At 34.1% G+C, this 15,932-nt stretch overlaps 1 protein-coding gene across 1 annotated transcript; it reads right to left on the reverse strand.

The window, feature by feature from the left end:
- Positions 1-10,885: 10,885 nt before the first annotated feature.
- LOC145098912 (zinc finger BED domain-containing protein RICESLEEPER 3-like) lies at positions 10,886-11,509 on the reverse strand. Its single transcript, XM_079036502.1, has one exon. The coding sequence runs from the start codon at positions 11,507-11,509 to the stop codon at positions 10,886-10,888; it is 624 nt and encodes a 207-aa protein (XP_078892628.1).
- Between the last annotated feature and the right edge of the window lie 4,423 nt (positions 11,510-15,932).

The following is a 15,932-nucleotide window of genomic DNA, read 5'->3' on the forward strand; positions in this document are numbered from 1 at the left end:
ATCCATAGTTAATGTAGTCAACGCCCTTTCCTGTTCTTCAACCTTTTCGAAGTCTTCATCAGTGTAATCAGCATACACTTTGTCAATTATTTGTCCATTCGCAAGAGTAGTAGTGATTCTGACCGGTCCTCTGAGAATGCTTCGCCAAACCTTAAAATCTTTCATCTTGATGTATTTCTCGATCCGGTATTTCCATTTCGGGAACCCTTCCGCAAATAACAAGCGTGGAATGCGAGTGGTTGTTCCCATGATTGAATACAATTCATGATGAATGGCTGGGCTTTGAGAATCCATTTTTTGTTTTTGTTTTTGTTGTTTTTTTATTTATTAAATTGAAAATGACTTGAAAAATAAACTAAAATACCAGAAAGCTAGTTTACAGCCACAAGATTACGACTGTAAACAAGTTTACGGTTGGCTGAGATGAATGGCTGGGCTTTGAGAATCCATTTTTTGTTTTTGTTTTTGTTGTTTTTTTATTTATTAAATTGAAAATGACTTGAAAAATAAACTAAAATACCAGAAAGCTAGTTTACGGCCACAAGATTACGACCGTAAACAAGTTTACGGTTGGCTGATTACGGTTGACGAGTTTACGGTCTTTGAAGATTGCCTTTTTACGGTTTCTGAAGATACACAGTATACGGTTATTGAAGATTGCTAGTTTACGACCGTGAATAGGAGTTTACGGCCGCGAACTCTTACCGTAAATGCCCAGATTTTGACAAAAACACGAATTTTTAGCAGATCTGATCCCCTTTTGTTACGAAGACACCAAATCAGGCCTCGAACAGTGGCGAAACTAAGCTCCTTTGACCGTGAACTTGATTGTAAGATGATTTGACACCAGATTTGCTCTGATACCACTTGTAAGTCCTAAATCTGCTTGTGTATCAATCAGATCCATTTGATGGTGCGGAATCTCAATCAAACAGATGATGCCAGATCAAAATAAAAGAGAAGGAGAAGAAGAAGATGAAGAATCTTATATGATTTGATTAGAATGAAGCTCCAAATACAAGATTCACACACAACTTACACACACTTAAGCTCCTTAATTCTCTCTAACTTTCTCTCTATACCATATGCTCTTATTTCCCCTCACATATGCACTCGTCTCCCTATATATATGAGACATGGGTCGTGAACAGATTCACGGCCGTAAACCTGTTCACGGCCGTAAACACATATATAGCCATAAACACCAAGCTGTTTACGGTCCTAGACATAAAAATATATTTTCCTAGAAAAGTAAAGTATAAACCATATTTTTGACCCAACATTGAGGAACTCATTGTTTTTATTTAAATTGACCTTTGACTTAAAAACTCAAAAGTCAAACTTAAAAGTCAAATTTAAAAAGTCAAACCGAAAAGCTAAATTTGAAAATTTTAAAGTTAAACGAGAAAGTCAAAGGTCAAACTTGAAATTCAAAGTCATTTTTTAAGGTAAAAAGTCAAAAATAAAAGTAAAAAATCAAAAACCAAAATTTTTGATTGAAAATGAAATTTAAAAATTTTAAAAATTGATTCTTGGGAAAAAAGTGTTAAAAATGTGAAACTAAAAACTGAAATAAGGAGTCCTTTTGAATTAAATTGGGAAGGAGAGTATCAAGTTGCTAGCTAAATGAGATGGTAAGGTGCCTGGTGGAAGATTCGTGTGACCCGGGTTCGAATCCTAGCAACCCCCCAAAAAAAATTAAACTTCGCTGATGGCTGCGAACTTCGGACCCTCTGATCGAAGACTCGCTTGTATCACGTGCTGGCCGAGAACAAGGTTGCGGACCGCAAACGAGGTTGACCGTGAACGTGCAAAGACCATGAATGCTGCTGGGTCGTGATCTCTGCGAGACCTAGGACCGTGAAAGCTGCTTCGGTTGGCCGTGAACACTTCGCAGATGACGTTAAAAACAATGTTTTTTTACCCCTTTTGCTCCAAAACTAGATCAAAAACTCGTTTTTATGAAAAACTCAAAGAACAAACCCCCAATATTTTTCCAAGAACTATCCAAAAACGCAAAATCCCTCAAGAAAAAGATCAAAAATGCTCCACATGGCCAATATGATTGATACATTCCAAGCTCTGGTACCAACTGTTAGTCCCAAATCTACTTGACGTATCAATCAGATCCAATTAATGGTGTGGAATCCCAATCAATTGAATGATGCAAGATCAAAATAATAATAATAATAATAATAATAATAAGATGAATCTATGATGTTTTTATGATATGAATGATAATCCAACACTAGATTCACACACACTCTATTCTTCTCTATAGTTTATCTCTCTAGAACACCTTGATTTGCACACACTTAAGCTCCTTTCTGATCGTACAGACTCTCACATGCACTCCTCACCCTTACATCTATTTATATGGAACATGGGTCGTGAACACCCACTTGGGCCGTGAACACACAACTGCAAATACATATTACATGAACGAAAACCCAATTGCCTAGAAAAGCAAAGTATAAACCATATTTTTGACCCAACAATCCTCGCGGAGGGAAACGAACTGCCACCCCGGTGCTAGATTGCCTTGGCCAAGACCGGTCCTTGGCCAAAGTCCTGACGAGATAACATCTCGTTTATGATGTTCGTTACATTTAACGGGACCATTTATGGTAACGTTAACATATATATATATATATATATATATATATATATATATATATATATATATATATATATATATATATATATATATATATAGGGAAAAGTGAATATATTCTTAAGGGTATATAAGCTTAGGTACTCAAACTCACCATACTACGTCGTTTTGTATCATTTATATACATTGTAATATCTAATGTTTTTATAATTCAACTTCTAACTTGATTTACTTCAAATATTTTTATAAATTTCACATTTATCTCCCTCTTACATAATTTTCATTTTCAACTATAATATATACAACTTAGTAGGTGTTCGTCAAAAAGATGTGATGTAAGAGGAAGATAATATTAAAATTTTGAAAATCTTGAAATTAAATCAAGTTAATGATTGAAGTTTAAGAACATTATAACGAATATATCAAATAAAACGACGTATTATGGCGAGTTTGGGGTACCTAAGCTTATATACCCTTAAGGGTATATTCATTTTTCCCATATATATATATATATATATATATATATATATATATATATATATATATATATATATATATATATATAGGAGTAGGATCAAATGAGAACACCTAAAAGGTTGAGAACGCGATAACAGATCTGGACCATCTAAATACTAAGATCTATGGTTAATATAAAACGGACGATTTATGAAAACTCTAAAACTACTGGCATTTAAGTGTAACTCTAAAACTACTGGCATTTAAGTGCAACTTTACCTATTTCCTATAATTTCTCACCCTCTCACCTCTTACCTTTCTAATTCTCATATCTTGTAACGCCCGTAGATCCGGGCTAATCAATTTAGAGGCAATAGGGGACGAAAACGAATTTTCGACAAAAGATTATTTAGAATAAATAATTTGAACCAAGTTGTAGTATATGTCACCAGGTTTCCGTACATATAAAGAACGCCGAAATCCGATTTATAACGAAGAAGTTATGGCCCGTCGAAGTTTTACGGCAAAACCGGCACGACATCGGGAAGCGTAAATAGTAAATTTACGATGTTGCAAATTTTAGCCTTAGCGATATAAACAAAATTCGTAGAATACATTAAGCTAAGAACATTGATAAAAAGAACGCCCAAATCTGACTTCGTATGAAGAAGTTATGATTTTTCGAAGTTTCGGATTAACGTGTACAGCCCGAAATTCGAATATTAGACCGAGTGATTTTTAGCCGACACGACCTAAACGAGAATCGAAGATCTCGATAAGAGGAGCGTAATGAGAAAAAATGGGTGAAAACGGACGCCGGATGAAGAAGTTATGAGAATTTAACGGACTAATCCAATCTCGGCCTGTTAATAATATAAAATTTACAATCGAGTCAAAATTAGCCGACGGAGTCTAAACGAAAGTTGTAGAGTACGTTCCCACCTTCGCGTGGATATAAAGAACGTCGAAAACGGAGCACGTATGCGAAAGTTACGTTTTTTAGAAGTTGAGGGTGAGATTTGCAAAACTGATGCAAGGATTGATGACGTGGCCTAGCTCCCAGCCGTCCGATGAACTCGCTTAGGATGAGTGACACGCCACCCTCGCATTACGCCCAGCGTCCGAGCTCGGGTACGCGCCATGTACGCCTTGCACTCCTCGGTCCAGCTTGAGCCACGTCGCCCCGTCCGAAGCTTGCCACCTGTCTGCCTTATCCGAAGCTACGCCCCGCGTAGAGCTTCTGAACTCCCAGCGTAGCGAGGCCCTCGCGGCTATAAAAGGAGGCCGAGGCTGCTCGCATTTTTCACACCAAAATCCGTTCTCTCTCTAGCTTCCCAAACCACCCCTAAGCTCTAGGAAAAATACCTAGCACCCTAAGGAAGCCCCGAGGCTCCCGGAGTCCCGAGAAAAAGTGTCTTTCGGTTTCGAGACGCTGCTCCAATTAAGTTCCGGTTTTCAATAAAATTCGCTGTAAGTGAGCTACGCTTACGCAATTTTTAATATAGCTTTCAAATAATTATAGGAATGTTATTAGGTCCTTCAAATAATTATTTGGGCTATTATTATGAGTTATATTGAGTGTTATTTAACGCTTATATAATAATAATAATAGTCAGACTATTAATTTGTTGCGGTTATCGTTAGACTAAACCCTAGTGGTAATAATACTTGGTTTCGTTAAAGGAAATTATTTTAAAGTAAACGAAGCGCTGTCCGAGTACCGAGTCACCACCTTCTCAGGTGAGTGCATAGTCCCTTTCATCTTACACATAGATATGAAGTATTTTATTACGTGTTGTGTGTGCATATTGTCTGAATACTTGCTATCTATGCTGGGTGAAAGATTTTTATACATGTTTTAAATGATTTAAACTGTATATGTATTTTATATCTACAAAATGTGTTGAGTAAAACATGGGTAGATGAAATAGTTGTTTTGTGATAACACGATGGGAGACATCAATGTTGTCAGTGATCTAGTCATCTAGTGGAGTATAGATGATGACCATGGGCGATACTAGACGGTCTGGTGGAACGCTAGTAAGCTCGTAACTTGTAGGTGTTTTTGAACTAGGTGCTCATTAGGTATTTTGAACTGAGTGTGTTCACTACGTATCTTTGAACTGAGTGTGTTCACTAGGTATTTTGAACTAAGTGTGTTCACTAGTTACTTTTGAACTAAGTGTTTATCAGATGTTTTGGACTACGTGTTCACCAGTTGTAATCTATAAGCTTTGGTAACGATGGACTTCGTGTTGATTCCTTAGGATAATCCTTAGGAATGAATGAACGAGAAAAAGCTGATTCTTAGGGTAGATCCTTAAGAGTAAAGAAGATAATGGGGATGGGTAATTGGGTTTAATTGCTTGATTGTTTAAACATAATAATTATATTATTGTGGGTTGAAAACCCTATGTACTCACCAGGTTTCCCAACCTGACCCACTCAGTTTATTTATATCACAGGTGTTGATATGAAGTCACATTACACTGAGAGATTAAAGATATGTAGATCACTAGTGTAAATAAATGTAAGTTTTGTTTATGCTTATGTTTCTGTATTGACAATGACATCCCAAATGTTTTAAAATGAATAAAATACGTTTCTTCGAAAATGTTTTAATAACGTATTTATCATGTTTTTCTGGGAACAAATTCCGCAACATTTTTATGAAAAGAAGTACTCTGACTTTTATAAAGCATAAACAAAATCGGTCTTTTCTGGCTGTGAAAATGGGGATGTCACATATCTATATCTTCTCTATATCTCTCTCTAGGGTTTCATAAGACACATCGACTGAACAACTGACATTCACTCCCCATTTCCCCTTTATACGCATCGTCGCTTCCATCGGCTTGATGACTTCTACTCATCGGCAAACGTCAGCATCTACTCACCAGCGCAAGGCAACGAACAGTGGCAGACCCCAACGATGACTTTCGTTCTTCATCGTCATCGTCACATACAGAGTGAGACTTACAGCCGACGACTCTTTCTCTTAACATTGTCGGCAATCTGGTGAACACGACTTCTACTCATCAGCGATAGCAAGCAGCGGTACACCACCAGTGTGACATCCCCAATTTCACGGCCAGAAAAGACCGATTTGTTTATGCTTTGTTTTAAAAATCAGAGTAATCGTTTAAAGAAAAATGTTGCGGAATTTGTTCCCAAAACAAAATATGATAAGAATTTATCAAGCGTATTTATTAAAGAAAATGTATTTTCATTAAATAATAAAACCTCGGGATGTCATGTTCCGATACAGACCAAAAGCATAAACAATATAAAATAGACCTTACAATAGTTATTTACAACTACTGATCTATAATCCAAAATCTCTCGTCAGGTCCACCAACTTATACCCTTGTGCCATTACCTGTAATGAAAAGAAAACTGAGTGGGTCAGGCTTGGGATCCTGGTGAGCATATAGGGTTTTCAACCCATAATAATATAATTATTATATTTAATCAACAAAAAATCAACCCAACTACCCATCCCCATTATCTTCTTAAGGTTTTACCCTAAGAACCAACTATCCTTCATTCATTTATTCCTAAGGATTTACCTAAGGAATTGGCACGAAGTCCATTGCTGCCAAAGTTTATTTGTCAGGTACTAAATCCATAGCTATCAGGTGCTAACTCCATAGTCACCAAGGTTCACTTAACAAGCACTAACTCCATAGTCACCAAAGTTTATACAATAGGCGCTAACTCCATAGTCACCAAGGTTTATACAATAGGCGCTAACTCCATAGTCACCAAGGTTCATACAATTTGCATTACGTCTCATAGTCACCAAAGTTTACACAATAGGCACTACATCTCATAGTCACCTGGGTTTACACAAAAGGCACGAAGTCACATCGTCACCAAGGTTTATCAAATAGGCAAGAAGTCGCATCGTCACCAAGGCTTACTCAATAGGCACGAAGTCGCATCGTCACCAACTATTCCATCTACCCATGTTCTACCCAACATTTTTGTAGATATAAATACAAACACAATTTAAATCAATTAAAAACTGTATAAAAACATCAAATCCAAGTCCATCTCAAATAGACAATTAATATATAACACATAGCATGTATTTCATAGCTAATACTTTATATTTATGTGTTAGAAGAAAGTAACTATGCACTCATGCATATAAACAACAATATATATATATATATATATATATATATATATATATATATATACATGTATATACACATAACATGTATTTTATAAAATACTTCATATCTATGTGTAAGATGAAAGTGACTATACACTCACTTGATTAGACAATGCTCAGACAGCACTACGACTTGTAGAAGTAGTATTCCTCCGTAGATCTGGAAGATCTTTACAAAAACAGGCTCCTCACGGGCAGGGCTTCGGCTTGGGAATCTCACTTCTCGGGATCCTCGGGGCATCGAAACTTGCTTCGGGACTCGGGAATGATACCGGGGCTTCGGGATATAATTGGCACGCAAATCGAGGCAAAAACTAGAGAGAAGAAAGAGTTTGAACAAAAGAAATCGGTAGCTCTCGCATTCTATTTATAGGCTGTTGGGTCTGGGATTACGTTGGGCGTAATTTCCAAGTACGTTGGGCGTAACTTCCAAGTACGTTGGGCGTAATTTTGGTTACGCTGGGCGTACGCTTCGGATAAGCTTTGGTATGTGTGTCACGATCTTCAGAAATTCATAACTTTCGCATACGAGCTCCGTTTTCGACGTTCTTTATATCCAGACGTAGGTGAGATTATGCTCTACAACTTTCGTTTAGACTCCGTTGGCTAATTTTGACTTTATTTTTTATTATTTATTTTTAGTAGGCAGGGACAGAAAAACTTCGTTAGAAATTCATAACTTCTTCGTCCGACGTCCGTTTTTGTCTGTCTTTTTACCGTTGGACTACTATCAACAAGATCTTCGATTCTCGTTTAGATTGTTTCGGCTAAAAACCGCTCGATCTCAAATCGAGTATTCGGGCTGCATATCGCTAAGTCGAAACTTAGAAAAATCATAACTTCCTCATACGAAGTCAGATTCGGACGTTCTTTTTATGCACGCTCATGGTTTAACAAAATCTACGACTTTTGTTTAGATTCTAAGGCTAAATATTAATCTAACGTCAGTTCACTTTTTACGTCATGCCGGTTTTGTCGCGAAACTTCGTCAAGTCATAACTTCTTCGTTATAACTCGGATTTCGGCGTGTTTATATGCACGGAAACCTTGAGACATATACTACAACTTAGTTAAGATTATTTATTCTAAACAACCTTTTGTCGAAAAGTCATTTTCGACCCCTATTATCTCTAAATTGACTAGCCCGGATCTACGGGCGTTACAACCAGACTTCGATCCTCCACTTCGGAGCAGTAGGGGAGCGACGAAGTACTCTAAATCAGGTAACATTATATTTTTTTTCCTTGAAAATGTTGTTCGAAATCCACCTCTTCTCTTGATTTGAGCCTTATAATGCTATATAATGTTCGAATTTATACATGGAATCTATTTGTGCAGGCTATGTGAATCTATCCATAAATATTCAGTTGTAATCTTATATGAATACAATGTCATATGTCTCATTTGCAGTTAATCATCAATGAATACTCCATGAGACTGGTCCGAGTGGAGCAAGGCAAACAGCCACAACAATGCAGGTTAGGGGAAAAAGCCAAGGGGCTGCTGCCTCTTTTGATTTCACCAGAAACACAACCCCATCCTGGTGGTTATTCTTGGCAGGGAACGAAGAATAAGAAAGGGAAAAAAAAGGAGCAGAAATCATTTCATCAATTTTAACAGCAAAAAGTGGGTTCAATGGAGATTTCTTGGGTCTTGATTTACTCTAAATTCAACAACTAGAGCTGACTAGAAAGGTAATTTTTTGTAGTTTTTCTTAGTCTTTGATTTCACCAGCAAATTAAGCATTAAAAGGGTACTTTTTGTGTGGTAATACTTAACAAAAAGGAATGAGAAAAGAGATGAATTGAGGGCTGAAACGAAATGAAAACAACTATTTTCTTATATTCATTTGTGAATATCAGTATATTTATGTGTGAATTTATGTTTGAATGACTGTATTTATTTATGAATAGCAAGGTATTCATGTGTGATCAATATGTGTATTTATTTATGATTAGGGGTATTCATTTTATGAAGAAATGATAATTTTTACACTATTTTTATTTTGTATTTATTTATGAATAACAGTGTATTCATTTGTGAATATCAGTGTATTTATGTGTGAATGACTATATAATTATACATAATTGTTTCTTTAACATTTTTGCAGATACAATGAATAAACACGCATATAGTTGGAGGTGGGAGATTTACCAAATGAAACACCGACACCAATACCTCTTTCGGAAGGAGCACAAATGTGTTTTATTCATTTATGTTTGTAATTGTATTACTAGTTTCTGTGTAGAAAAAATATATATTGTAACTTATTCATTTACTATTATAATTATATTCTTATATGAATAGAAATGTGTTTTATTTATTTATATATTAGTACCATTTTAGTTGATTTTATAATCTTTTTTCAAGTATTATTTATTTATGATTTTACAAATGTATTCATAAATACAACTGAGTTAATTTATTTATAATTTACAATTTTATTCATTATAAAAGGAAATGTATAAATCATTATTTATGAAGATATTTGTTAAAAAAAATGAGGTAAACCGATAAATTATTCATTCTCTTGATATTTGATTGCTAAAAGTAAAACATAAAAATGAAAAATGAACTGAAAAAAAAAATGTTATCTTAGATAGACATTAAATCATGATTTTATTAATTATTGGTTCATTAAAAGAATAGAATCTAAAAAATGAGATATTTTGGGTAATTGTCATCATAATCACTAAAATTTAGGAAATTAAATTTCATAATTTAATTAGATGGTAAAATTTCATTTATGCTCTCATAAAATGATTGGTCTACAACTGTTCTCGCGTTCTCAACCTTTTAGGTGTTCTCATTTGATCATCTCCCTATATATATATATATATATATATATATATATATATATATATATATATATGTGTGTGTGTGTGTGTGTGTGTGTGTGTGTGTGTGTCTGTGTGTATGTGAGGTAAAAAATAATTTTTCAAATTAAAAATGGTCAAACAAAGTAAGTGGAGATAGAGAGAGAGAGAGAGAGAGAGAGAGAGAGAGAGAGACGTGGCATTAGGCTAGAGAGAGTGGTGCCACTGAAACCATACTCTCTTCACTGTCATACGTGTGTTACATCATTTTTACCACATAAGTATGGTTTCTTGCCACACCTAAGGTGGTGCCACACTTTTGTTTTTTTTTTAATAATTTAATCAAATAAAACTTCATTTAAAAAAAACATTACATTGCATTACTTGGGTTTATTTTATTATTTTTTTAATGGATAAATTAAAAAAAATGATAATATTTCATTAATTAAAAATAAAAATGTCATACATTGTTTAACTTAAAAAAACCTAAAAATTTAGAAAAGCAAATTAGAAACATAAAACCTACAACTTAAAAAAAAAAAAGACAATTATGAACTTGAAAAAAAAAACTATAAGTAAGCCACGATTGGCATAACGTTTTTTCACTTGCTTCTTCATCGCCAAAATAGCTTGAAGCTCGTTCCCGGTCATAAACAAATGTATACTATCACAAACATGCATGAAAAAACGTAGACCTCGAGATGCATCTTCAAAAAATCAAGAATCCGACCATTCAACTCACCGAGCACCTGTACAAAAGTAACTACATACAAGTTATTAAGTGACTTCAAGTTAAAAAAATTTAAGTGGCTTCTAGAATTAAAGCAACATACTTTTTTGTTTCCTTGAGGGTAGCCAATCTTGTGCAGTCACCATCGCCTCTATAGTTTCAGGTACCAAGGATGAACGACCTTCATCAATTATTCTTCCTCCACTACTAAATGTTGCCTCGGATGCAACACTAGTTGCCGGAACGGCTAATATGTCACGTACGATCTTTGCAAGAGTAGGATGTTTTGCACTATTGGCTTTCCACCAATCTAGGACATCAAAAGACTCGCTTCTTGGAAATAAATATTCTTCTAAATAAATCTCCAACTCAGTTTTGCTTGTAGCAACTATATTAGATTTATTTTTTTCATACCAGGAATCAAATCCACATAACTCATCATCAGAAAAGTGTGTGTCGCTTGAAGAACCACGAAATTTTGGGCTTGATTCTACTTTAGAATGAGATAAGCACTCATCATACTCATTAAAGAGCTCAAACAAAGCACTACAAACTTTTTCAACATATGAAATAGCAAGAGAACTGTGGATCTTATTATAGTAGTACTCAACTAGACTCATTTTGTACCTGGGATCAAATACAACAGCAACTGATAAAACCAAAGAACATTCATTCCAATATTTGTCAAACTTAATCTTCATTGGGTTGGCCATATTATGCAAAAATTGATATTCACTGGTTTCCCACTTCATCATTTGCAACGTAAAGACTCAGAGTCGAGAATACCTCCTGCAGAACGTCTCTTCGATTCCAGGACTCCTTCCTATCCCGTAAATGGTAAATGGTAATTAACAAAATAACAAATAGATATCATATATATATATATATATATATATATATATATATATATATATATATACATATATATATATATATATATATATATATAATAACAAATTTATATTATTAAAATATACACGGGGTGGGTTATAAACGGATCGGATCGATAGTGATCCATACCCGGCCCTTTTAATAAAAGGTTTAACGGGTATGGGTCGCTAACGGGTAAACGAATCACAAATCTCAATCCAAACCCTTATAATTTTAACGGATTCGGATCGGATCAGGGTCAAAACATGCTCCATTGCCAGGCCTATATACGACGTGTCCATCGATAGTACTCTCATGTTGCTGTCCATTTGTTTCCGAAGCTCTCTTTCAGAAGCAAGTTGCAAAATCATGTTCATTCTATCTTTTATACCCTTCATAACGGCCCCCATTTTTTTCAACTAGTCTGAATCCGACGCTTTGCCTTTGCCTTTGCTTTTTTACTTTGTCTCTTCCCATTGGTCGGGAAGGTGGTGAAACTGGAACAGGTTCATCTTCGTTTAGATCAAATTGAACACGAGCATCTGATGTAGTGTGGTCGAACTCAAATGTTCTGCTACGTTTTGAACCACTATCGATATACTCGTCTGATGTTTTGATGTTTTGTCATTTCTTGTTATCTTTCACAAAATTCCAAACTTCAAGAAACTTGAAAGCCTTCGGGTTTTCTTTTTGATACACTTTCAGCGCTTTCCTCAAAATCACTTCATTGCTTTCTCCACTTTTCCATTGATGTTTCATGTTGGTATACAAACATGAAACAACATGATTTCCTTATTCATCTTCCCCCATTTCGAGTACACTTGATGTTTTGAACGGTATTCTCAACGGTTCATTCCTTTATGGAACCTATGTAAAACGCGAATCCAAAAGCGGTCATGCTTTTGGTCTTTTCCAATCAACACATCTTCTGAAATATCGATCCAAGATTGTGCAAACACTAACACTTCTAGGGGTTCCCAACCTTTAGCATCCGCCTTCTCTTTTCTTTTAGTTGCTGCTCGAGTGGGCTGAGTTTCTTTAACGAATTCCGGTTCGGAATCAGAAATGACCGTTTATGGTTGTGCTTGTGTTTGTTGAACAAAGTCGGTTGAGACAATAAATCAAATAGATTAAAATTTGTGTCGGGTTGTGGTAGTGATTGGGTAGTGGTTGTGTTTGTGGTAGTGGTTGTGTTGGTCGTTGTGGAAAATGCGAAAGCATGCCGCCATAATGGTAATACGGAGGCGAGAAAATCGGTTGATCAAATAAAGGTATTCGGGTTGTGGTGTTTCTAGCGAGTGTTTTTTCTTTGGAGGGCCTTTTGGAAGAAAACATTTTGAAAAAAATTTGAAGAAAAGATAGTTAAAGAGATAAGTAAATAGAGTTAAGTTTTTGTAAAAATGGTAAGTATATATAACGTAAATTTAAAAAATAAATAAATAGATAAATAAATAATTTTGCAAATGGACTGTTCAACGGTCAAAAGATGCCCCATCCAATCAAATTGCACGGCGAGAAATGATCACACCACGGCCTAAACCGCAGGAGACCGCGGTCAGGGGGTGTGCGCAGCTGAGGTGGCAAAACCGCGGCCCCAAACCACGCCCACTCCCTCAAGCCTTAGGATGTCTATGTGGGCACAAGTCTTAGCATGTCGAGCACCCAATGTGGTGTTTTCCAATGCTAGCTCAGCAATACCAAACCATTTGTCGAGCCCACTCGTTGTAACCTATGTAGCCTAACATGTAATACGGTATTAAAAATTATAATGCTAGTCTCCATATTCATGCCATAGGGGATTACTACCTGAAAACTCTAAAGGCTATCTTCCAAAAACGAAGTCAACAAAAGTGGTCTCGATCTAAATTCTCCGTCAGTTACGAGCTAGATCATATCTAGCTTCTTTACAAATGTGATCACAACCAAAAATAAATTAGACATGTGTCTAATAAGTTCAAGTGATCAATAATAAAATAATCAACCGACCACGATCATGCTAACACAAATTTGCGTGTGTGAGTAACTAAGTATTTAATATGCATATCTCTATTTCATTAAGCCAATTCTAAACCAACACATCCATGTAGCCCAACAACTAAGTTCATGTTGCTTCTTCTTTTACCTTCTCCGGCTTTCTCTAGTTTTGATTCGATACGTGTTCCATTTTCGTTCTGCACCTTAATTTATTTCTTTTTGCAATCCTCAACTCTCAACTCTCAAGACATTTGTAATGTTGATTTCGTATATTTTTAAATAATAAACTTATATATGAGTGTGCATTTACCAGGTGTTAAATAGCCGAAAAGATGTTCATGCTTTAAACATGTTTCTTATGCATTACTTTTAATTCTAAATGTCTCAAATCTTGATGTTTCATGAATCAGGACGAAAATTCATATTTAAAGGAGTAGGTAAACACTAACAAAATCTTGATGTTTTATGTGGAAAATTCATCTTTTATATATAAACACTAATAAAATCTTTTTTAATGGTTGCTAACTAAATATAAAAATATGTTAATAAATTACAATAATAAAATGTTAAAAAAAGATAAATTACAGGTATTTTAGACACATACCAATTAAGTGTCCTAACTTTTGTCTTTTAGGTTGTGTTTGGTAAGCCATAACTAATTTATAAGTTAATTTATTTTTTGAATTTTTTAAATTGTCATTTTTAATGATCCAAAAAATAATTGAGTCATACGATTTATAATGCTCTTCTTCAGTGGTATTCTTTTCCATTTTTTTTCCAGGTTCTTTCTTTATTATGTCTCCTTTTTTTTCTCTAATTTCATGCATTTATTATTTTCTTATTACATGTTATTACTATATACCTGTTGAGATATCATAAAAAATTAATCAATCTACTAGAGGAAAGATACGTGCTAACATTTTGAATTTGCATTGCCCTCCAGAAACCAACCGTAGTCTCATAGACCATTCTCACATATCTTAATAGGTCTTAGCATTCCCCCAAATTCAGCTACAAGAAGTCATGAATGCACTTCTTGAATCAATCCTCTAAACTGAAATTCATTTGTTAGTTAGATGTAGTGATCAAAATGAAAGATTTGTGAAAGTTCATTATTATTTATTAGTGTTAACCTTTGGAAAATTATGAAACTAATATTATATTTTTGTTCATAACAAGGCTTTTTTTTGTAATAATTTCTTTGATCGGAAGATATGTATATTTGATTAGGTGTAGCCTGAAAAATCATATTTTAATTCTTATAAGGAAAAAATACTTTAGAAATTGACCAAATTACAATGTCTAAGTTTGATGTTTATGGCTATGGCAATGCACCTTAATTGTAATGTTTATTAAATTTCTTTACAAAATTTAACCTTGCTGGTACATATAACAACTTATTGTTGCTTTTGGTTTTACATGATCAATATGAAAAGTGACATATGAGCCTCCATGGGGTTTGTATACCGAACAAAATCAATTCATAAAGCTACTACACAACATATTTTAATCAATGAGTCGCATTGTGATAAAACAAATATCACGTGGATCATTTATGTTAAAAATTACTGTATTAAAACACCAAATTGCTTTAATATAAATATTAAATATTTTTATTTAATAAGTTTGGTTCAAAAACTCAAAATGAATCTAACTAACATTTTTTATTAAAATTTCACCTAAAACAATACATTTATTAATGTGATGTATATTTAATTTATATTCTCCACGTTTAACGTATGTCATAATCTAGTTCATATTTAAAGGAGTAGGTAAACACTAACAAAATCTTGATGTTTCATGTGGAAAATTCATCTTTTATATATAAACACTAATAAAATCTTTTTAATGGTTGCTAACTAAATATAAAAATATGTTAATAAATTACAATAATAAAATGTTAAAAAAAAAAAAAGACAAATTACAGGTATTTTAGACACATATCAATTAAGTGTCCTAACTTTTGTCTTTTAGGTTGTGTTTTGTAAGCCATAACTAATTTATAAGTTAATTTATTTTGAATTTTTTAAATTGTCATTTTTATCGATCCAAAAAATAATTAATAAACTAGCTTTTATAAAAATTATATTAGCTTTTCAGAAGCTTTTTGAAAATATTCTAAATGTTCCATAATTAATTATAGAAAATCATTATCCTAAATGTCATTTTATATCTTTCAGCTAACATATCAGCTAGTTTTGTCAAACGTCATTTTTTATCGACTATAGTTTATACGTTAGCAGCTAGTTTTTTCGCTATCAAATAACGTTTTATCACCGGACATAACCTTAA

This window comes from Lactuca serriola, chromosome 4, assembly GCF_051521515.1.
Source record: "Lactuca serriola cultivar US96UC23 chromosome 4, Lser_US96UC23_V15, whole genome shotgun sequence".
Taxonomy (NCBI): Eukaryota; Viridiplantae; Streptophyta; class Magnoliopsida; order Asterales; family Asteraceae; genus Lactuca; species Lactuca serriola.

Bases quoted from the DNA above. Each gene is read 5' to 3' on its own strand.
- LOC145098912 (XM_079036502.1), bottom strand. From the start codon at position 11,509: ATGGCCAACCCAATGAAGATTAAGTTTGACAAATATTGGAATGAATGT.